General features: G+C 44.3%; 1 protein-coding gene across 1 annotated transcript in view; it reads right to left on the minus strand.

The window, feature by feature from the left end:
- Window positions 1-23864, minus strand: part of TRIO (trio Rho guanine nucleotide exchange factor) — a 351672-nt gene that overhangs the window by 152582 nt on the left and 175226 nt on the right. Inside the window, 2 exon segments of the mRNA XM_038583299.1 lie at window positions 9113-9304; window positions 22481-22603. Of these exon segments, the coding sequence (XP_038439227.1) occupies window positions 9113-9304; window positions 22481-22603 (315 nt within the window).

Consider the following 23864-nt stretch of genomic DNA (forward strand, 5'->3'; position numbering starts at 1 on the left):
CACTCTCCCCTGAGGTTTCAAATTTGGGAAGAGCTCCTCCACCCCCACGTCATTTTGACAGCAACTGTTTTCCCCCCTGAGTCACAATGTAATTCCTCCTTCACTCTACAAGTCTCTTGAGCATTGGTCCTCCAGATCCCAAGGACAGATAACACTTCATTCCTTGGGCTCTACCAGCGTGGCAGATTCTGAAACTCCTTCCACACCAGCTCACTCTTCTCTGAACACTCCCCCCTTGGAAAGTGGGGACTGGTGAGCAAAGGCAACACCACGTGTGATCCAACCAGCAGTGCACAGCAAGATGATTGCCTCCCAGTCGTGATTTTTTCTCATCCAGCCACAGGGCAGGACACTACTGTGTACTCTGTTCATGAACATGTGTATGGCTGTTGTTTTAACAAGTGTTGTGGCCATCTATGTGACCCTTACTCTACAACCTGCCTAGATGAGCATCTCTGATTCAAAAGGCTCATATTAAAACCCATGAATGCAATTTCTGTGATGGATGTTTTGACTTATTCCTGCTGACATGTTTTGGGATCCTACGTATTCTACAGACCCTGGCCTAGACTCTAATAAGCATGCCTCCCATGCCAATCCACCCACCCACAGGCTTTCTACATGGGGACGGATATGTATTGGGGAAACACCAACCCCAGCCTCACTGAGGTCATCCACTAACAATCTCAGTGATGACAGTCTCACTGGCAAGGCTTTTAAGGTCACCACAATTATTTCTGCTGCATCAAGTCTGCCCTTGCTTTGTGGCAATCTGCCCATTTTCAAGATAAACAGCTCTCCACACAACAAAGATGAGTTTTCAGGGTGCCAGCGTTCCACTGAGTAATGTTTCCAGGTGTTACATTGGGACATAAGAGTTCTGCTACATTAGCAGAGTCACTTCAAAGACATGACCACTGCACAGGCTGCCCTCCTACAGAAGGGGACACCAGGGATGAAACCCACCCATCTCCTAGGCCTCAGGTCCAACTGAGGTGAATGACCTACCATTTCCCATTGCCACCACTATCAGCAAGTCTGGTCCAACCATGGGTCTGGACTAGAAACTACTTCTTTACTCAACAAACTGATGAGTAATATCTTACTATCAGAAGCACTTTCTGGCTGGTACCTTCCACTTGGGGAGCAGCATGGTAAGGTAAGGACAGGGCTGGTCTTGTGATAATGGACTCCCTCAGTTGACAGTTTTTTCCCAGCCATTCAGCAGTTTGATTCTAGTGACTGTACTAAGGGATTACTCATACTTTCCTATTTTGTCTACAAATTAAATGTCAAATGCTCACTAATTCCACTGCAGGCCCTTCATCAAACCAGAAACCCAGTAAAGAATAAATTAAGTTAACAGGCTATAACTTGTTCACATCTTTCTCTACTGGTGGTTTATAAACTGCCTCTTCTAGAACTCTGCCTAGGGCTGACCTTGCCTGAGTGCTGTGTGACCTCTGCCTTCTGCATCTCCAGCCTCCTGGCTTTTCTCCTGTCACACTTCCATAAAGGTCAACAGACCCAATCATCAAGTTCTCTCACCACCCAGGGGTCTAATTTGTTTTGCAATAGAGACTTGAACTCACTTAGAAGAAATAAGTCCTTTCTTCTAAAATCTTCACTCATTTTGATCTTTTACTTCTTCTAAGGCAGTCTGAAAAGCAGCCTCCTTGAGGTGAACAAAAAAGCAAAGTGAAAGTGGATGAAGTCTACTTTCTACTTGCATCCATTGACTTCACTAGTGCCAGGCAGAAAGCCCAGCCCTTCCTTGATCTTGGGGTTCTGAATTTTGGGCTTCAAAGAAAGGAAAACAAACAACAAAACAAGAAGCTTTTTCTTATCTAGAGCTTTTAAGCTTTCCTGACAAAACCCTCATATGTTGCTGGCAATCAATGTACCACTTAATCAATAACAACAATAATCAGTAACAAACAATACATGCCAGAAATGCATATGGATGATGTACTTTTCGCAATTAACTGAAGATCTAACCCATTTAGTTTAGGAAGCCAAGTATCAAAATAAAAAATTAAGAATATTAAAAATGCTCTATTAAGTAACAGTCTAATAAGTAAACCAGATCACATATACATCCATTTTCAGGTGGGCATTTTAAGACCTATCATATTGCACTGGTTTGACATTCTGTTAAAGTGCCTCCCTCCTTTTTATTACATTAATTGAGGCCAATCTACAAACAACTTAAAGCAGACACTTCCAACTCTCCATCAAGGGCTGACACTTCAACAAGAAATTGTAAAATTCAGAATTGGTGCAGTTTAGATTTTCAATTCCTGCTGTAATACTGAATTACAAATAAAAATAATATACATTACTTATTAATTCATTTACTTAAAATCATCTAAGCAACCATTATGTGTCAGGTATGTTAGAGTTTCCTGTAATTCTCCACACTACCATCTAATTTCTCTGTTGACATAAAAATTTTCTCTACCTGAAAATATTGGACCAATATTAAGAGATAGAAAATTCATGAATTTAAACCAGTTTTAAACTACTCTACAGATAAAAAACTTGTTTTACATGAAATTATTTGGATAAACGGGACTTCCTTTTAGATAGTAACATCCCTCTGTCCCCCACAGGCTAACAAAAATATTTTATTTATTTTTTCATGAGAGACACAGAGAGAGGCAGAGACACAGGCTCCCTGCAGGGAGCCCGATGTGGGATTCGATCCCAGGACACCAGGATCATGATCTGAGCTGAAGGCAGATGCTCAACCAACCACTGAGCCACCCAGGCATCCCATAAAAATGTTTCATATGTATTTATTTGGTGGGGGGGGGGGGGTCACTTATTCTGTAGCTCTGGCTGGTAATAAAAGTATTTAGTGACGCGTACAAAGTAACACATGTCAGTATGGAATGACTCATGAGTAAAGATTCTTTATAAAAGAGCTGACCCTGTCCTGATAGAGTGGGGCTAGACATGGAGCTTCTAAGTCTAGAAGGATTTCAACCTTTGATCCTAAAGAACAGGACTAGAGCACGGTGCTTTTCAGACAGAGGGCACCAAAGTAGATCATACAGTTTTGGTTAAGCAAAGATAAGCCAGGAAAAGATCAGATTATACCTAGGTATTTATACCTTTGCATTTCACATTTAAATCTGCCTCATCCTGTGTTCAACAATTATAGACGGGTGAGGAGGCAAAAAGGATGCCCTGTACTGGCAGCTGCTACAAGACAGGCACTAGGGTAAGCTACTACATCTGGAGCTTTACTCAGCTGTTCCTCGCACCCCAGAGTTTTAGTATTCCTATTCTGGAGTTGCGAAAGCCAAGGTTCTCCGAAGCAATTTGTCTCAGATCACTCAGCCAGTTCAGGGGATATGTTACACTTTAATATACTTTGTGAGTTATTTTAATAAAGATGGTATTTTTACAGAAAAAAAGCTTGAATGACAAGTTTTTTTAAAATATATACGTATACTTCTACCTATGGGAAAATGACCTCTTTTAAAAAAAAAAAAAGATTATTAAAAAAAAGAGATGTATTTATTTATTTATTCATGAGAGACACAGAGAGAAACAAAGAGGCAGAGACACAGGCAGAGGGAGAAGCAGGCTCCACACAGGGAGCCTGATGTGGGACTTGATCCCGGGTCTCCAGGATCATGCCCTGGGCTGAAGGCAGTCGCTAAACCACTGAGCAACCCAGGGGTCCCTTTTTTTTTTTTTTTTAAATACCAGACACTGTGGGACCCAGGAAATTTAACAAAATCCCCTACCCCTGGACAAGCAGAGCAGGTCTGACTCTATTTTGGGCTGCACCCGCCTTGTGCTGACCTTCTTATTACTTAGGGCACTGCCCCACTGCCCAGCGCACAGAGCTAACCACACGAGTGCACACCTGCCCAGGGCACACCCTAATCGGAAATCAGGCTCAGTGATAGGCCAGTTCAAATGGATACTTTAGGGTAAAATATAATTCTTTAGGGTAAAATGTAATTCAATCGGCCACCTGCGAGTGGACCAGCATGACTGTGCAACTTTCTGCGTATCCCATGGGCCACTGGCCCCTATAAAGCTGCTGCGCCTCTTAGTGTCGGGGTCCAAGTCCCTGCTCCGCTGTGTCGGGTGCACTTGGACCCAGGCTCCAGCTTGTAAATAAACCCTCGTGTGTTTGCATCAGTGTCAGCTCCTTGGCGGTTTCTCGGATTCGTGATCTTGGGCACAACACCACCACAGAATATATGAAGACAAAGTGCTAAACCTGTTGATGGCAATCGAATGCCCAAAGCCAAATGTAACGTTCAGTCAGGCAAGGGCTGATGACACAGTAAATGGTCCTAAGCCCTTAGCTTCCCTTGTTTTCTCTGGCCTGGGGCTGCTTAATTGCTAATTTGTATCTACATCAGATTAGTAAATCAAAGGGATCAAATGCTTAAAAATGGAAGGAGAGAGCTATTAGGGAACTGAATATTAAGCATAAATTATTGAGATTTCATCATTTAAAGTAAACATCCTAAGATACTATGCATTGGCGCTTAACCTTTCCCACTGACAAATGTATCAAAGCGATCCTGGACTTTTGAGAAGTTACAAAGCTAGAGCTCACTCCCCCATTGTTAATGGGGATGTACATGCCATTCTGAAAAACAGTTTTTTGTTCTTTTGGAACAACAGGGGCTTATCAGAGGGCCCAGCAGTGACACTCTTCGGGCATTTACCCCAGAGAAATGAAAACTTCAGGCCACGTGTAAACCTGTGCATGATGGTCTGGTGTCTCCTTCTGTAATAGCCAAAGACTGAAAATAACCAAGCTGTCCTTTAATGTAATAACCAAAGACTGAAAATAACCAAAACTGCCAATAGTTAACACACGACATATCCATACCATGAAACACTACTCAGTAACGAAGAGGAAAGAACTACTGATGGATCTCAAGGGAATTAATTACTGTGGAGTAAAAAGCTTACATGATATTTGATCTTGTTATATAACATTTTTGGATATGCTGGTTGCCAGGGGTGAGAGATGCAGTCGAGGTTGGGCATGAACAGGAGGTATACCAATTCTGTAGGATTTTGCATGTCGAAAATGGTGGTAGTTACATGAATCTGCACATGGTAACAGCGCACAGAGCTAACCACACGAGTGCACACCTGCAACACCGGCATAAGCTCCACGGGGCATAGCAAAGTCACCTCAGTGCCTTCCTAGTGAACTGCTGTTAGACAAGGCGTGACACTGGGGGAGGCTGGGAGAGGGGGGCATGCACCTCCTTGTCCATTTCTTTTTTGCCCAACTTCCCACAAGCCTACAATTATTTCAGATTGAAAGCTAAACAAGAAACACAGGAATATGTCTGCAGTTATCACATACGTCCCTGGAGGCATAGAGGTAGGGGTAAAATAGCAAAGGAGGAATGAGTAATCATCTTAGACAATGCAGACACAGGAGTCATCAGCAAAAGTGCAGCTGAGAAGGCCAAAATGAAAGGCTTGAAAGTTGAGGATCAGCCTGTAGAGGACTTAGCATAGGACGGGTCGGGGAGCTGGAGGACTCAGAGAGCTGACCTGCCCCTCACCGGGGACTGTCCCCGCCCAGGGAATTGAAAGGGCGGGGGGCGGGGACAGAGACAGGCCCTCTCTGGGAGGCCAGGCGGAGGGAGGGAATGGGCTCTGCACTGTGACTGCCAATGATGCCAAGAGTCCAATCAGAGGGCAGCTGGGCTCCACAAGGAACAGCCACAGCATGTGACCACCAACCCTCTTCCAGGTGGGATTCTTAAGAATTCCCGAGCTAGCACTGAACCGAAATCACCTTGACCCAGCATCTTTAAAGATACTTGTTAGTGAGATCACCTTTGAATACGTGCTCATTTCCTGCAAAAAGGAAAGTGTAACTGCTGTGCTTCAGAAAGGGAGAAACAAGCACCGCTCAACACCTGGAATGAGCAGGCGAACGTGCGCACCGCCACCGCCACTGCCACTGCTGGGAGAGCCTTTGTAAGTGAACTTCCAGAAAGCTTCATGATTTGCCTAACTGAAAAAGACAAACTACTTTTTCTTTCTTCCTTATGTAATTTTAAATTGCATGATCTGCTTGAGAAAAATTAACTCGGATAGCAGAGATCTTTCAGCAATTTTCTATTCCTCTGATATGTTAAACTATTTAGTAACTTCATGCAAACATGTATTTAATTAGCATGGCTTCCTCTCCTTGGCCCTTCTGTCACTTTCAATCTTGTTTTCAACTAATTAAATTTATTCTAAATGAATCTAAGTTTTCTTTCAATAACAGTTTGAAACAGTTTCAGTTTCAAAACACAATGACTGAAGAAATCATTCCTTCCTACATAGAATCTACCAAATAGCCCTGTGGGTCTTGGGGCATGGCATGGCACAGAGGAAGCAGACAAAGGAAAATTCTGGAGCTGGTCAGTAAACAAATGAATGTACTCAGAAAGCGGTTGGGGCTCAAAACGATGTCCAAGCAAATCGCAGGGAAGAATCAGGCGGCACTCAGAGCCTGTATGTGGCCGGCTTCCCGGCGTCTGCACACCCAGCTGCCCGGGCCTGCCAGGGCCCCCTGCAACTGGCCACCAGAGGCATCCTTCCCTGGCCTCGGGTCACTGTAGGGACACACACTGAAGAAACAAGTCAGGAAAAACGTGCCAGTTTCTCTGCCACTGTGAAAGTTTCTCATAGACAAACGGAAGAATGAATGTGCTGAAAACTCTTGAACCACCTTTAAACCAGATTTAAGGTCTCCTTAGTCTATCCACTTCATAAATTCTGGTGGTTCCCATAGTGTTAGTCAATGAAAACAAAAGTGTTTTCACTTTTAAATCCATTTCCAGGTCTGGTGACAAGACAGGCCCCACCGTTGGCTAACTAGAACATTTATGTTCTAAGATATTTTTTTTTTCTTAAAAATGCTACCAATGTCGTAATAACCAATGAACACCAACTGAGTCTCTGGGGAGACAGCTTTTGTAAAACTAACTTCCTTGAGTGTCTGCTTTTTGAAAACCGTAACGAAGTTGAAAAGGTGACATAAACCATAAGTACTGCTTCATATAAAAGGTCCTCTCTGTCCTAAAAGCAAGCTTAATCTTTACAAATCCTGAAGATTATTTCTAGGCATGTCACAGAGATGAGTATCAGATGGCCACCACATGGCTCCAGACCCCTCTCCAACAGCACAGGCCAGCCCAGGCCACGGCAGCCCCCACCCCAGCTGCCACACCCTGTGCTTCTCTCCAAGCTCCTCGCTGCTGCTTGCCTGTCTGCCCAGCTTAGTGAGCAAAGGTGTCATCTGCTTTTTCCACACAGACCATCTTCTCCCCCTCAGCTTGGGTGTTCAAATGCATAAGATAAGGAGAAGCTAACATATCAATACTGAGGAGAAAGAAAGAAATGCCCAACTGTACTGCAACTCAGACAAGTGCTATAAGAGGTGCATGTAAAGTGCCAGGGAAATGAAGGGGAGCAGTGTGTCCAAGTTTCAGGGGTGTCAGAGTGCCACAGGTTTGGGGACACTGTCCTGAGTGTGAGGGGCTAGAGGAAAAGTAGAGACCAGGCCATGAGGCCGCTGCGAGCTTTCAGGACAGTGCCCCACATGTTCAGAGACTGAGGGTTCAAAACCAAGGCTACAGCCTGGTCAAATTTCTATTTCTGGCAGCAGTGCAGCAGGAGGCTGGAGCCAGAGCTGCCAGAGGCAGGGAGACTAGATGGTGGTTACGGCTTGAGTGGAGCTGAGTGAATTCAGAGCCCGCTACCCCAGTAACTAGAAACTGCTGTGGACAAGTGTAGCATTTGTAGGTCTCCTCACAATGACCATATATCTTCAGAAAAAAAAACAGTTTCTTTGTAAATGTTGCAAAGTCTTTTTCAGTGATGGCATTATTAAGAGCAGACAAAGCAGCTAGTGGTGTTGGGTTCTATTCGGATGGCAGTCCCAGGCTCACAAAGTTCCAGCTCTCTCAGAAAGGGCTATTCAGCAGACGGCAGTGCCTACCGCCAGCCTGGGTGAGGTGAAGCACAAGGCCATGGAGACTCCAGCTGGCACACGGGCTCATGGAGTTTCAGAGTAAGAGGGAAGTGTGGTTTTCCCAGACCCAAGCTTAAGTTACAAATGGCGTGGTTGAGGACTGACTGACTGCCCAAGATCCTAGAATTGGCAGTGAAGTTCTTTCCCCGTGAACATGTCTATTGGTTCCGAATCTCTGATGCCTCTCCCGTGTTTCTCTCCAGCAGCTTTACTCTTTCTAGATCCTTCCTAGCCTGTGGCCTATAAGCTTTCACATGTTCAATTCCAAATTATCTGGAAGGGCTCATTTCAAATTTATAAAGAGCCATGAAGTAGAATTTTTTCCTTAGAAGATACAGTAAAAGTTGAAACACTTACTGAATTTATAAGTCTTTTTTGCCTCAAAAGCTCCAGGAGTTTAATTGTAATTTTATAGGGTTTCTACTAAGAATAATACATATACAAAGTACAATTAGTACCAACTTATTTTCCATATACCAAATAACATTATCTCTACAATGAGGCCAGTGTATTAACAAGGGCATACCTACAACATCAGCATTAATATTATTATGGCTACGTTGGCTTTAGTACATTTAAATTTAATATTACATAAAATTCACTTTGATTGGAATCTGCACGCAATTACACAGTCTGATAAAATCAGAAGTCAACCATGATGTTGGCCACATGACAGACTAACACAGAAAGGAAACCCAGCTCTGACCACAATGTACATGCAGGCTGTTTACTGAGGCTGAAGTGGACATGCTCCAGCCTCTCTCCAATGTAAAAGCAGCCCCTTTGGCCCTACATTTCCCCACTCACCTACAGCCCCACACCTCTCCTTAGCCAGCCCAGCCCTCTCGGATCCACCCCTGCAGACACACTGGCTTCCACCACCCCCGGCAGAGGCACACCTATACTTGTGATGCTGGAGACTAGGAAGACCAGCAAGAAGCCCAGCACGGCCCTGTCCACGCCAAGCTGCTCAGTGCAAACAGGCCTGGTCTGCTTTCTCACACCACAAGCGGTCCACACTCTCCCCAAGGGGTTCTCAGAGCCTTTCAGACCCAGGCTCCTTTGTGCATCCTGACACCTTACCTCCTTGACGTGGCTATGAAACGACACTGACATGTCCAGCAGGATCTTGCGCTGCTCTACGCGCCGAACAAAATCTTGTATCCGGTCTTCAAGCTGATGCGCAGCCTGATAAATCTCTTCTGGGTCACATTCCCCGGTCTGAGCCAGCTGTTCTGCTGCTTCTAGTAATTTATCTGCGTTGGTATATGTGTTCTGCACGAAAGAAAATCCAGAGAAACAGAAGGTGAATTTTTTTTTTTTTTAAACCCCAGCTGGTCATCATAACAGACTGCAACTGAGTCAGTTTGGGACATTCCTGATCATTTCGGTAAATTCAATAGGAAAAAAAATGATGGGAAGAGATAATTCTAGGAGCTCAAATCAGCAGCTTTTCCCATTACTGCTCTAGACGGTTAAACTCTGAGCCCTCTGGCAAAGCCCTTCCATCTACAGCAATGGTGGGGTATCTGTAGGCAGCTTCTGGCTGTCCCATGACTCATAGAGGGCCTTCAGTTCCTTGCTGCTCCATGTCCAGAAGACAGCACAGAACACAAATGCCCACTTCACTTTCTCTTCCAGTTTTGTGACTGAGTGCAGAGTTCCAATTTTGTCTCTCAGTATGATGTACGATTTTATAATTCCCCAAGTGCAAGTGGAAAGGTTAGGTTGCAAATACAAGCTACTATCTTCTTACCATGTTTCTACTTATTGGTAATTCTGTGCTTATCTTTTTTCTACTTAAGAGCACATATTTTTTTGAGATAAAGAAAATAATCATAATGGTTTATATAAAGTAGCTGAAAGCAATGTGTAAATAGGTGTCAAAAATACTTTGAAAATTACTCCATTTTAATTCATGATACATGAAAGGCTGCAAATGGATTCCACGAATCAAGATGTCTGCTGGAGACCTGACTGTTCACGGAACTGCGGAAGAGAGAGCTGGCCGGCAGGGCCCGGGGCAGCTGAGACAGGAGGCAGGGCTTCGGTGCAGTGTGGGAACAGGGGGAAGGCCTTCTGGGAAGGCCGCAGAGCAGGCTGCGGGCCCTCTGAGAATGAGGGTGAGTCCTTCATCCTTCTCCAGCATGGCAGCCCTCGAGCTGAGCAGGGTGGGTGCCTCAGGAGTGGCCCAGAGTGTGGGGCGGTGTCCCCGCTGAGCACCTGAGGCTGAGGAAGGACCAGGGTACCCCTGAGTGGGCAGCTTCCCACTGGGCAGACTGGTGACAACCAGGGACATTCATCTACTAAGCAACAGGTTAAGGATAATAAGACACAGGGTCCTTACTTCAGAGAAGCGACTTAAAAATATGGAAAAGGAGAAGAGCTGAGCTAACCCTATGGCACTGGGCTCAAATGAGAGGTATGGGTATGAATATGTGGTTTTCACAGATGAATGAATATGCGTGTTTGTATACACGCACTCACACATCCTCTCTCCCTCTGTCCCCTGCGAAGACCCAGGAGCAGCAGCGGCCCCACAGCAATAAACCACGCTTAGCACCCAGATTTCCACCTGTAATCAGCCTTCTCCTCTTGCAGGCACCAGGGCTCCTGGAGATACAGCTGAGTCGAGGAGTAGGGGGTTGGAGTCTGAAACACCTTAGTGTATCCAAAAACACCTTAGTGTATCCAAAGTTAAGAACAACATGGGTAGGTCAGGACACAGAAGACAGCTTGAAGAGGCTCCCATGGCCAAATCAGGACAAAGTGAGAGCAAACAATGATGGTAACAGAGTATAACCCACCAGATACAACTCGTGGAAACCACGAGTCCATACGAGTCCATACAGATGTAATACATAAAATTGGATGAGGAATGGGCTCTTTATAGAATTTCAAAGTAGCTCCCCATGAAGTGCTTACTAATTACAAAAGGAAGGAGGAGACTCATCATACAATGAAGAAATCTGGCAGAAACCACTTTAACCCAGAGATCAAAGTGATACCACAGGTAACAGGACGAATTAAGATCAGGTGCCGATCGGGGCAGCGGGGGGAAGATACAAGACAGACATAGCAACACACACCCTTAATATGCCAGAGCAAAGATGTAGGTGTAACCGAATTTGTTCATGATGAAACGTCAGACAAACCCAGAGTGAGGAGCGTTCTCCAAAATAACAGGCTTGCCATCTTCCCAAGTGTCAGGTCACCAAAGCTGAGGAACAACCAAGGAGGTGCTACAGACTCCAGGACCCGGGAGGCAGGACAAGCCAGTGCCACAGGTGACTAAGCACTGGGGTCCGAGGGCTAGCGGGTAAGCCTGCTGCCGTGTTCATTTCCTGATCACGTAGCAGCATCATGAGCATGCAGCAGAATGCCCTGTCCTGGTAGGAAACACGTGCTAAAGTCAGTGGCTCCGGGGAGAGGTCAGATTTCTTTGCACTGTACTTCCAACTTGCCTGCAAGTTTAAAAAAAATAAAACAAAACACCAACTTCTAAACAAGTGTAAATACAGCATGATAGGCACGAGATGGCCTCAGTGAGGATGAACATGATGCACATTAGCAGCAGTGGGCAGCCCAGGCATCAGCACGGGGCAGAGGCAGTCCATCCCCCAGCTCCCTATAAGCGGGGGTACAGTATCTGCAGGGGATTGAAAGTGTCAATAAAAACCAACAAAGAGTCTGTCTATGGTTTTATCATCACCCTGCTCTCTGTGTGTCACAGCCATGAGCACTGCCTGGGCCTTGGGTCTAATCCTAACCACAGCCCCTTCCACAGGTGAGGAAACGGAGACATGGATGCTCAGAGGAGGGACTCACCCAGGTCTGAATGCAGAGCCTGTGCCTTTGACAACCCCCCCAGATTGCTCAGCTCCGGGGGCTCCTGCAAACGGGCTTTCAGACACTGGTCCACACGATGGTCTCCTTGCCAACCTCAAAAACCACTTCCAGGGGACTTTCCTTCTTGGTATTCTGCACTATTAACATAGGATCTTTCAGAAGTCTTTTAGAAACGAGTGAAGAGATGTCAAACAATCGCTTGAAATATTCTAACTATGGCCAGACTTGGAAAATGCACACATGTACATTTTACAGTCTTTGGGAACAATTACCTGAAATGATCTGGAAGTGCAGTTTCCAATCTGACTGCAGGACTTAACAGTGCAGTTAAAGAGCTGTCCGTATACTCGATGGGACATATTTGAAAGCTAAGTTATCACAATTCCTGCACGGACCAGAGACAGAGAATTGGCCCACTTCAGAAGAGTTTTGTGGCAACAGAAGTACGTTTGACACAAACGTCCACTCTTCATCCTTTGCAACTCCGGACCTCCACATCGCCTAGGCACAGCCTGGCAACCTACCAGGGAGGACGGGGACACCAAGGAGCCCTCCACACACGGGTATCAAACCACTCGGAGATTCCAGATGCTGGGCCCGAGTTCCAATACCAGTCACATCACTGACTTGGTACACCACCTCTGAGCTGCAGGCTGGAGAGCATCACCGCGTTATGGACAAATGATGGGGGAGTGAAGTACGAATGAGAAGTGTCCTGATGAGGGAAACAATTAGGATGCTATCAACACCAATAAAAATACATCAGTATCAGCTAACACACCCTAACAGTAATTGTAGGGGGAGCAGGGGGCGAGCTATGGGAACTCTCAGTATCATCTTAACAATTTTTCTGTAAATCTAAAACTTATCTAAAAAATAAAGTTGAAAAGTGTATGTGTTCAGGGGTGCCTGGGTGGTGGCTCAGTTAGTTAGGTGGCCAACTCTTGATGTGGGCTGAGGTCATGATCTCAGGGTCCTGGGCTCAGCAGGGAGTCTACTTGAGGATTTCTCTCCTCCTTCTGCCTCCCCCCACCCCCACCGCAACTTGCACTCGCTCTCTGTCTCTAATGAACGGACAAATCTTTTTTTAAAAAGTGTATATGCTTATACAGTTGACCCTTGAACATGTTGTAACTGTACAGTCCATATATATGTGGATTTTTTGATGATTATAGTATTGCAAATATACTTTCCTTATGATTTTATTAATATTTTTTCTCTAGCTTACTCTACTGTAGGAATACAGTACATTTTATACATTTTATACACACACACACACACACACACACACACACACACGGAATACGTTAATTGGCTACTTACGTGATCGGTAAGGCTTCCAGTCAGCAGTAGGCTATTAGATAAGCTTTGGGGGGAGTCAAAAGTTCAACATGGATTTCTGAAACTCCTGGCTGGCCCAATTGGTAGAACATGAGACTCTTGATCTTGTGGTTTTGGGTCTGGGCCGCAGGTTGGGTGTAGAGATCAATTTAAAAATCTTTAAAAAAAAATCTTTAAAAAAAATCATATGTGGACTTTCCACTGCATGGGGGCAGGGGAGGGAGGTCAGTCAGTCTCCCTAATCCACATGTTGTTCAAGGGTCAGCTATATGTGTGTGTGTATATAATACACATACATATAGCAGACTAAAAAAGAACAAAAAACAATAAACAACTTTCACCTGTGGATAATCCTTGGGCATTCCCACAATTCTCTCATCTAGACCTTCCCTCCAATGAGGCTGGCTTCTGGGCCCCTCGGTAAAGCCCCCACAGGCACAGAGAAAGCTCTCCTTGTGAAGCTCAGCTATTAGCATCAGGCTCCGGCCATGAAGGTTCTGCATACTTTGCCTACAAAGGATCTCTGACTCTCAGAGGCTCAATTTGGGGTGACTCTTCTGGGGGTGATGGCTTTATGGAGACCTGGCCTTCCCAACCCTACAGAGCCTCCCCGAGGAAGCATGCTCTGTATCTCTGGGGAGCACGATGGGGCCTCGGTGCTAAAAGAAGCTAACAGAGCATCACACTTTATGCTGCGCACACACATTTTCTTAAGAGCTAGATCCTTCTTTCTTATTGTCACCACAGCCATAAAGTCGCTTACCTCTCATATTTGATCAGTGGATCGATAGGTTACACTGCCTCCCAGCACTAAGCATTTTGTTTCTGAAAGCTTTTCTACCTCTTTATCAACAGATAAGGCTGAGACAATAATCGTCCCAAATGACAAGTGCATTTTTTTTAATTTTCAGAGACACTACACAACATAAACTTAGCCCCATTGCTCATTTTATACTTGGAGAAAATGAGCCCACATGACAATTCTTGGGCTTTCCCTGTGCCCCAAGGCTGGGCTGGTGGAGCCAGGGTCAGCATGCAGTGTTTCTGTAAACAGAGCCCATCCCGAATCCTTCTGCCACAGAAGATAATAGATTTCCATGTGCTAGTAAGCATACTGGTCATAAAAGCAGACTTTGGAGTCCCTGGCCTGTGCCCAGCAGCAGCCCTATCACAAGGATGGTGGGGAAAGAAGGCGCAAAGGGGAAGTGACTTGCCTGAGTCAGTCAGGAGAGCTGGGATTGTTCAAACCGCAAATGTCCAGGCCAGGGTTCCTCTTGCAAGGGGAAATGTAGTCCTTAAATTTCTACTCAAGGGGAGGTGGTGTCAGGAAACTGTTTCAGAGCCTGAAGAAAGCAGACTTCTGCCTTCAGCTGGCCTGCCACCCTATCCCCCAAAGACATCTCTCTTTGGCCCAGTTCCTCCTCTGAGAGGTGGGCCCAAATTCCTGTGAGGAAGATTAAAGGAGACACTAGAAGGGCTGGACCAGGACCAGAGTGGGGGTGGGGTGGTTTCCTCCTTTCTGGAGAAGTAAATTAAAGTTGCATAAGTGCTAGGATTCAGGAAATACTGCAGGGCAGATCAAACCTTCCTTTCTCTACAGATCCTTAGCTGCTAGGGTCTAGGACCAACAGAAGATGGTCAAAGGCTATATTTAGATAGAATCCAGGGGAAAAGATGGGTTTTCTTGATCTCAGAAAATACAGGAGAGGAGAAGAACCAAGTATTTCAAGGAATGATTACTTCTATTCTATTTGTTTTGTTTAAAAAAACAACAGACTGGGGATCCCTGGGTGGCGCAGCGGTTTGGCGCCTGCCTTTGGCCCAGGGCGCGATCCTGGAGACCCAGGATCGAATCCCACGTCGGGCTCCCAGTGCGTGGAGCCTGCTTCTCCCTCTGCCTGTGTCTCTGCCTCTCTCTCTCTCTCTCTCTCTCTGTGACTATCATAAATAAATAAATAAAAATTAAAAAAAAAAAAACCGGCCTGGAAGTCTGCATATAGAAAACTTTCAAGGTATTTTATACTAATGTAACAAAAAAAGAATGATGGGCCAGTACATCTACAATCTGTATTAAAATCCCTAGCATCCTGGGGCGCCTGGATGGCTCAGTCAGTTAAACATCTGCCTTTGGCTCAGGTCATGATCCCGGGGTCCTGGGATGACCCTCAAGTCAGGCTCCCTGCTCAGCGGGGAGTCTGCTTCTCCCTCTGCTGCTCCCCCTGCCCCCACTACTGCTCATGCTCTCTCAATTTTCAAATAAATAAATAAAATCCTTAATGGAAAAAAACAAAACAAACAAACAAGTGTCCTGAATCATTTAAAAGGCCCACAAGTTCCCAGTGATCATCTTTTCATCCACAAAGGGAAAGCACAGGACACAAGCCTGTCACCCCGCTCCCTAAAACACACACAGGTGAGACAGAGCTGAAATACGCTACAACATGATAAAACTCACAACACTAAGAGCAGAAGTGAAAAAGTCTGTACAGCACATATCTCAGTACAGTGGAATAGGGACTACTGACTGCTATCTGTGTGCGTTAGCATTTTACCAAAGAAATAATCCTGGGGAAGGAGAAGAGGGGAAGGTTCCAGGCAGGGAGTCTGCATATGAGCACCCGCTGGGAGCCAGGCAATTGTCTACATGGTGTCATCACAGCTACCTGGGGAAGGCAGGCGTTAGGTATCATTTTATAGCTAGAGACACTGAGACTTGCGGAGAAGGAGGAACCTGCCCATAATCAGAAAAGCAGTGAAGGCATTAGTAAATTTAAGAAGTGTCTATAATAAGAGCAATTTGATATCTTGTAAGCACACGTCAACCTAAAGGAAATCTTTGATAGTAAACATCAGGCCAAAATTGTCCACTACTAATTTATGTACAAAGACAAAACACCACACCTTGTATCAAAATAATGAACCTATTGTGAAATGGCAGCCTGTGGTATAGAAGCGAGGATCTATTAACTGCGGCAAATCAGAAATTTTGGGCACGCTAAAAATATGGAAGCATTCTGTATGTTCACATGCTGCACAGAGAGTATTCATAAAAGAAGACAATGAGTTTGGTAGGGACCAGGGAACCAGAGAAAAGGCCTGATTATCTTCTGCAAATCTTGCCCCAATGGAAAGTCTCCTGCTTTCCTAAATGCCACCCTTCTTTATCCTGGAAGACAAGATAATTGCATGGCACATATAAAAAGCTGTTGACAGAAACGGCTTCATGGAGAAGACTGTCACAATACGTCACATCTTTAGAAGGTGATTTGAATCTTAGAGAATAGGCAGACAGAAAAGAAGGCAGTCTAAGCACTCACAGGATACCTGCCCATGGGAAGATGCTATGCCACAGATTGACTAATCACATTCAAGAAATCTGTGCTCTCGAAATGGCTTCTTCCTTGAACCACAGTTTTCTGGGCTTTACTTTTACCAGCTACTGTAATCATAGTTTTTTAAAATCTAAAAAGGAACGTTAACTTGAATATCTACTTATAAGGTAAAAGAGAAAATGCCATCAAAGAGCATCTCCCTTTCCAACAGTTGTGTGCAGAAAGCTTCAAGGGGAAAGCTCGAATTTCTTCTCTAAAGCCCCTGCATGAAAATGCAACACGGTTGCCAATGCCACACCCTATAGATTCACCAGCACCTGCTCATGCAATAGGAAATAGCTACTCACAATCACTGTACAAAATAAAGTAGGGTTAGGTCTTCAGATTAGTAGAGAAGAGGTTCTCAGCTCTGCAACACTGCATGCAAAACTGATCCGAGTGCTTCCTGATGTAGCTACAGCAGCGCTGGAGATAAAGCCCCACACCAGCGGCTCCTGCAATGAAGTCTCGCATCCTGCAGAAGCTAGGCCAGGCTGCCCAACTGGCTCACACCAAAGTTAACCCGACTTGTTCTCAGGTTCCTCCTTCCCAGAACACCACAATTGTTCTACATAATAAATCTATATTTAGTACATTTTAAATGAATTCAACCATAAGACTTTCACCACTTCCTTCTTGTATCTGTTATTTCATCATATGCCACAACTCATTGTTTTGAAGAGACTATAAGAAAAGTATATCAAATAAATTGCTAATTCTAGATCTCAAATTTAGAACTGATTTTAGAAAGGACCCTTCAAATTGCAACCCTAAGAAACAAACTAACCAACTTTAAAGAACGGCGAAAAGCAATTTTCTTCTCCTTCAACCCCCAAATGTGTTTTACTTTTGTGAATATGTTTCAGAAAATGGAACAAGGCTCTTATGTACCTCTGCTCCCATACTTAAGAGGCCTCCAAAGGCCATCCTGTCCAAAAAATAACATAAATTTAAAATAGAAACTTAGATCTCTGCCATAAGCACTCCTATTGTGATTCATTTTGACAGACAGCAGTCAAGGACAGGGAAAAGGTAGGGAAGGTCACTGCCTCATTCACCTGTGCTGAAGCCACAGGGAGGCTGTGTTCCTTTCCAAGAGCCAAAGCACTCCCACAAAGGAAGCTACAAACAGGAGGCGCAATCTTGCATCGATACCAGGGCCATTTGTCCAGACCAAAGGTGCTGCACAAGATCTTAATAAAGCCAGACTCCTTATGGAGCTGTCTTGTGGCCAAGACCTCTTCTGGCTTAACATACAAGTAAAACGGTGCTGCTCAGCCTTTTTGGCTAACATCAAGTGTAAAATATGAGTGAAACACAACCTTTATGAAACGAGGCAGAGGGCCCAGGAGAAGTCCACCCTATGTCTTCAGGTCTTATGCACCCTCCCATCACTGTATTAGTGGCTAGTTTTCCTCCCACAGGGGGTCCGTCTATCTTCGCAACCTGATGGTGTACTCTGAGGCAGAGCTAAGTGCATCTAGAACGAGCTTGATGTGGTTCATGGGGCGTTCTCTGCATCTGTAATGTCTCCATGCACACAGGCGAGAGCTCCCCTACCAACTCCTTGGAGCCTAGCACCTAATAGGTGGTCACTACATATTTGTGGACGGGAAAGATGAGAGATTTTTCACTCCACAATGAGGGGATTATGGAATTGGCCGGATGACAGTCCACGGTCAACTACAACAGACTGCTGAACACCTCCTCTGAGCCATGGCAGGTGTGGCACTTGCTGTGTGCCAAGTGACTGGAGACGAGGAAAGCTGTACTGTGGGAGGCAGCGGGCCATGAGAGGCACTTTATGTGGCACAACAGCCTTCTGCAGCCAACAGGTAGCTCAGAAACAGAAGAATCAGATGACATTCTTCAAGAGAGGGGAAGGCCTATATATACGTAGGGATGGAAAGAAAAGAACTAAGAGAGGGAGAAACTGAAGATGCCAGGAATAGAGGTCATAACTGGAGGACCAAGGGAGGGCCAGGGGGTGGAGACACATGTGGGGGTGTGGCCACATTTAGGGCGGAGCTTGGTAGCCTCCAGCCTCACAGGCCACTTGTGGTCTGATGCCCCCCATGACGGCTTCTAAGATCTTCCTGTCACCAAGGGGAATTTTACTAACCGCTGGCCTTTGCTGAGACATCAACAACTGCCAGGGAAAGCCCTCTAACAGATGGCTATGCTTACTCAGAAGGACTCGGTCTGGCCTACTGCCTGCCCATCCTGTGTCATCTACCCTCCCAGGGCCCATCAGAATGCATCAGCACGTGGCTGGTATCCGAAAACCAGAGAGAGGGAAAGTGGGTGCAGATGTTTGCAAAGTGAACAAAGTGTTTTGTATTCAAGGCTTCTTTTGATGCACAGCTCAGATCTGGGGTTAAGTACTTTGGGTATAAGGGGAAAAGGGCTGAGCACCCCTTAGAGAATCCTAGAGTCAAAAAGCAGAGGTAAGAAAGGACTGGGACTCAGCTGGATAGGTAGAGGCAGGAGCAAACAAGCATCTGCCTTTCTCTGAACCAGGGGTGAAGAGCAGACCACAGATCAGGGTGCTGCATTAACCCACAGGTTGCCCTAGAAACCTGTGAGCAGAAATGTTTCCTGCAAAGAAAGTCTTCCCACTCTTGCTGCCCTCTGGGAACCTGTGTTGACAGCTTTGATGGCTGGCTTAGACCAGAGAAAATAAGATTACCATGAAAAGATAGGGCATTAGCCATAAAAGAGATTTCCTTAATTCAGAAGGGAAGGAACCATAGGAACTAGAGGGAGACAGGTTGATGGGGTGCTGGACACATGAGGACACTCAGTAGACCATTCTCCTCCCTATTGGAGCAAGCTCAGGAAGGCGTGGGAAGGGGTGAGGGGCAGCCCAGCCTATGTCATGGCTGACCATGCTACTCGAGGGGGCAACCTCTATCTCCAGAGCCTGATTGTTTGCAGCTCTGCCTCCTACTTTATTTGGAGCCTGAAGTCTTTGCTCATATGACACAAATTTCATATCCATCCCCAAACCGCATCGGCCACAGCAGTAGCTTATCACATGGAAAAACTGACGGTCAGATAAGAGCACCTTTTTCACATTGTTTCTATGAAAGAAAGACAAAATTATTTTCCAACAGGCATGAAGTAGGGACACCACACATAACACAGGCAAGAAAAATGCTCCAAAGATGCATTGGGATAAGGGTTGGGATAAGGCTGCTGAACACACAATCTTTTCCTGCTCCTTGAGAGCAAGAAAGCAGAAAGTCCGGGATTGTGAGTTTTCCTTTGTATGTGAAGACATGTAGAGAAGATATTTTCACTGAATAAGACTGAATAAGATTTAAATGCAGGCTGTTTTGTCATTCCCTAACTCTGTCCCAGATTCGATTTCCCAAACCTGTGTGCACCAGAACCCTCTGTTGTGCAAAACCCACCACATACACCTACAGTTTAGTCCTGCCTATGTTGACTTACAGATAAGAACCACATTGGTGGATATGTACTGACACTCCCCCTTTTATAAGGGAAGAACCTCTTGATTTCTAATGTTTTATATTTTCCAGCTTATTTGCTTAATGTTAATATTCCTAAATCAGTTTTATTTTTGTTAGTATCTGCCTGGTGGATCTTAATCTAGTAAGCCATATAGTTTCACCCTTCCTGGGTATTTATGTTTTAATTGTGCCCTCTGAAAGTTATAGCATGATTTTTAAGAGATAATCAGAGAATCTTTAGTCTCTTCACCAGTAAAATCTATTTTGCATTTACTGTAATTACTGATACTTACAAGCAAATTACTACACCTTATTCTGTGATTTCTGTCATTATTTTTGTTTTTCTTGTTTCTCTTGCTTCTACTAACAATTCCACGATTTGTTACTTGCCCAGTTTTCTGTATTTCTTTTCCTGCTATGCTTACAAGGAAGCGACACTTCTATCCCTAGACTGTAAGTGGTCACTCTAAAGTGTTAAGGTGCACCTGAGTTTACAAGTGTCAGGTAAGCATACCTCCTCCTCCTCAGAACCCACTTCCATCTCCCATGGACTTTAGTGTCATCCTGTTTTTACCTCCAAATCCACTGCCTATGGTTTAAATGGTTAATCCTTGAATTTACAGATATATTTACCAATTTCTGTGCTCTTTCTTGATCTCAGTCCTTTCTTCTCATACTTGCCTTTTTATTAACCAATTTTTATTAACTAATTCAAATGAATTAGTTTATCAAATGATAAATATCAGCTCATCACTTAAATATGCCAGGCACTGTTCTAGGTGTCAGTGATAGAGAAGCAAAAAAAAAAAAAAAAAAGAAAGAAAGAAAAGAAAAAAAAAAACATGTCACTGTGCTTGCAGCATTCATATTACAGGGGGGGGCTTCCGTTCATCTTACTTCTTGCTTTGGGGCACCTGGTGCAGTCGGTGGAGTGTCCTACTCTTGTTTTCAGCTAAGGTCATGATCTCAGGGTCACAAGCCTGACCTGTAGGGCTCCACGCTTAGTAGGGAGTCTGCTTGGGATTCTTCTCCCTCTGCCCCTTCCCCAACTCACATGCACGTGCACTTTCTCTTTCTCTGAAATCTTTTAAAAAAATAAACTACATGCTTTAGTTCTTCTGGTAAGTATCTGAGTAGTAAACTCTGTCTCGATCTACATTTTATCCTCATCACTGAACAACAGTTCAGCTGGAGCTGCAATTCCAGGTTCAGAGGTAATTTACCTTCAGATTACTCTACCAGCTTCCAGAATTTGGTTCCTGGTGGGCTGTCTTTTTTTTTTCATCCCTAAAGGTTTATTTTTTTATTTGCGAGAGAGAGAGAGAGAGAAAGAGAGAGAGAGAGGCAGGGAAGGGCAGAGGGAGAGAGTGAGTCCCAAGCAGACTCGCCACTGAGCGCATAGCCCGACGTGGGGGTCGACCTCATGACCCAAGATCAGGACCTGAGCTGAAACCAAGAGTCTGATGCTCAACTGACTACACCACTCCAGTGCCCCAAGAAGTCAGCTGTCTTTCTAATAGGCCTTCTCATGGGTTGTTTTGTCATTTCTCTTCTTGTTTTTAGGACTTTGTCTTTTGATGGTCCTCAGGTTTTACCACAATGTATTTGGATGCATCCTAACCAGACAACTTGTTTTTAAAGTAACTTTTCCCCTACCTTCCTTATAATTTCCACATACTATGGAATAGATACATGCACACACAACACTGTGTTACTGTAATTTCTCCCTGCTTCACTCCACTTTCTTTCAAAACACAAAACAAAAAGCACATTTACCAAATAATATGTTTAGAAAAGACCTGGTCTGATCATTACATGGGTGCTTTATATGATGCTGCCACATACTTACCTGAGTTCCTCTCTACAAGAATTTACTGTGCCTACTTTCCAGATAAGAAAGTTAATCTTAGAAATGACAAGACTTTTCCAAATGACACAGCTAGTGAACATTATAGCCAATGCACCAACTCCACAAATCCCGTGCCCTAAACACACTATGCACCCTGCATCCTGTTTCTAAGCACACACATTTAAAAGAACTAGAAAGGGACAAGAGAGGCTGGCCCATCATTACAGAAATGCAAGAAGAACCATTATTGTCTGATTATAAGTTGAAATCTCACAAATTAGTCAACAGGCATGGGTATAGTAAATAAGGCAAAACATCCAGGGCATTTTTTTTTTTTTTTTTTTTTTGGTATCAAGAACACCTTATTTTATGACACAGCCAACAGAAGAAATCATCTGTCTGCGCAAGCAAGGACAACCTCACTCTCAAATCTGAGCATTACCTCCTCTGAATCACCTTTAAACACATCTAGCCAAGGATCACTCATCTCAGATGTGGTTAAAATTAATTCAAAACCAACCACATGGGTATTGATGGGAGAAAATAGTGAAAGCCACGGTTTTACCTGTGCTACTTCTTCAAAATCTTCATGACGTTTCTGCAAAGCTCTGGCCCGGTGAAGAGATTTCCCCACACCTGTATGTTTGCTCAGAAATGCTTCTCCATGGTTCTCAATCCAGTCCAGCACCTACAATAAAATATGGGTTTATGTGTCATAAAAACATTGTTCTTCCTTGTTGAAAGGCCAGGGCTGCCCACTGATACATTTTGTTGTCAAAACTGTAACAAACAAGAAGGAAAGAAAAAAACTGGAAGCAACTGGACACTAATCTACACATCTGATCAGCCTCCCCAGTGTGCGTTTCAAGAGCTCCTACTGGAAAAGTGTTAAGTCTCTCTCTGTATAAACATTACCTGCAATAATGATTAAGTCTCACCTCACTTTATGAACAACAGAGCATCCAAAACTGAGTGGGTTTTGGATAAGATAGTGGTTACCAAGCCACAGACAACCCATTAACTAAACATTTTTATAAAGCTCAAAACTTCACAACTCAAGCAATTCCAGTTTAACTAAGAGTTAATGCTTTTGTCTCCTCTTTAGAACAAGCTGAAAACATAAATAAAACCTAAGAAAACAAAACATTTAAATGCCTCTGTCCTGGTCTTTGAGGATAATTTATTCTGCAAACTATGATGCTGTTGTGAAAGCTAAACATTCTATGAATTTAATTACTTAAAAGTTCTCATAAGTTGACATCCACCACATAAAAAAAGGGAGTAAAAACTAGTCAGTGTGGTCTATTGTTTCTAAGTTCAGAGTTGATACCAAATAGTTCACTGGCTCTCATACTTGAGAAACCACAAAAAACCGAAAACATCCAGCAAAATGTTTACACGACCATCAAATGTATACTTTGCCTCTTTCTGATGGGGAAAAGATAACCAGCAAAAAAGTCAGTGATATCTTTCTCTAAAAACTAAAACTTTAGGTACAAAGTATTTAAATATTTAAATACATTTGTTAATGTACTGCTGAAGGCCACCTCTCATGTTTAGCATTTAGTAACTATGGTAACCGTGCTTATGGATTGAAACAATCTTGGAGGGAAGAACCAACTAGGGCACTAGAGCAAGGACAGCCAGGCAGGACAAGGGTCTAGAGGAAAACCTGGAAGCAGACTCCTCACAGCAGTCCACTAATGGCAAAATTAAAGGGGCCTTAACTTGGGATTCATTGCTATGAAAAGGATCCCTTGCCCACTGTTACCTGCACTAGAGACAGATCAGCTGTGGTAAAAGAGAAAAAGAGAAAAAGAGAAAAAGAGAAAGAGAAAGAAAGAGAAAGAGAAAGAGAAAGAGAAAGAGAAAAGAAAAAGAAGCAAAATACCAAACTCCCAGAAGCTACACTAACGACCTCCCCAGCAATACGACGACCACACTACCCA

The sequence above is a fragment of the Canis lupus genome, chromosome 34 (assembly GCF_011100685.1).
Source record: "Canis lupus familiaris isolate Mischka breed German Shepherd chromosome 34, alternate assembly UU_Cfam_GSD_1.0, whole genome shotgun sequence".
NCBI classification, from domain to species: Eukaryota; Metazoa; Chordata; class Mammalia; order Carnivora; family Canidae; genus Canis; species Canis lupus.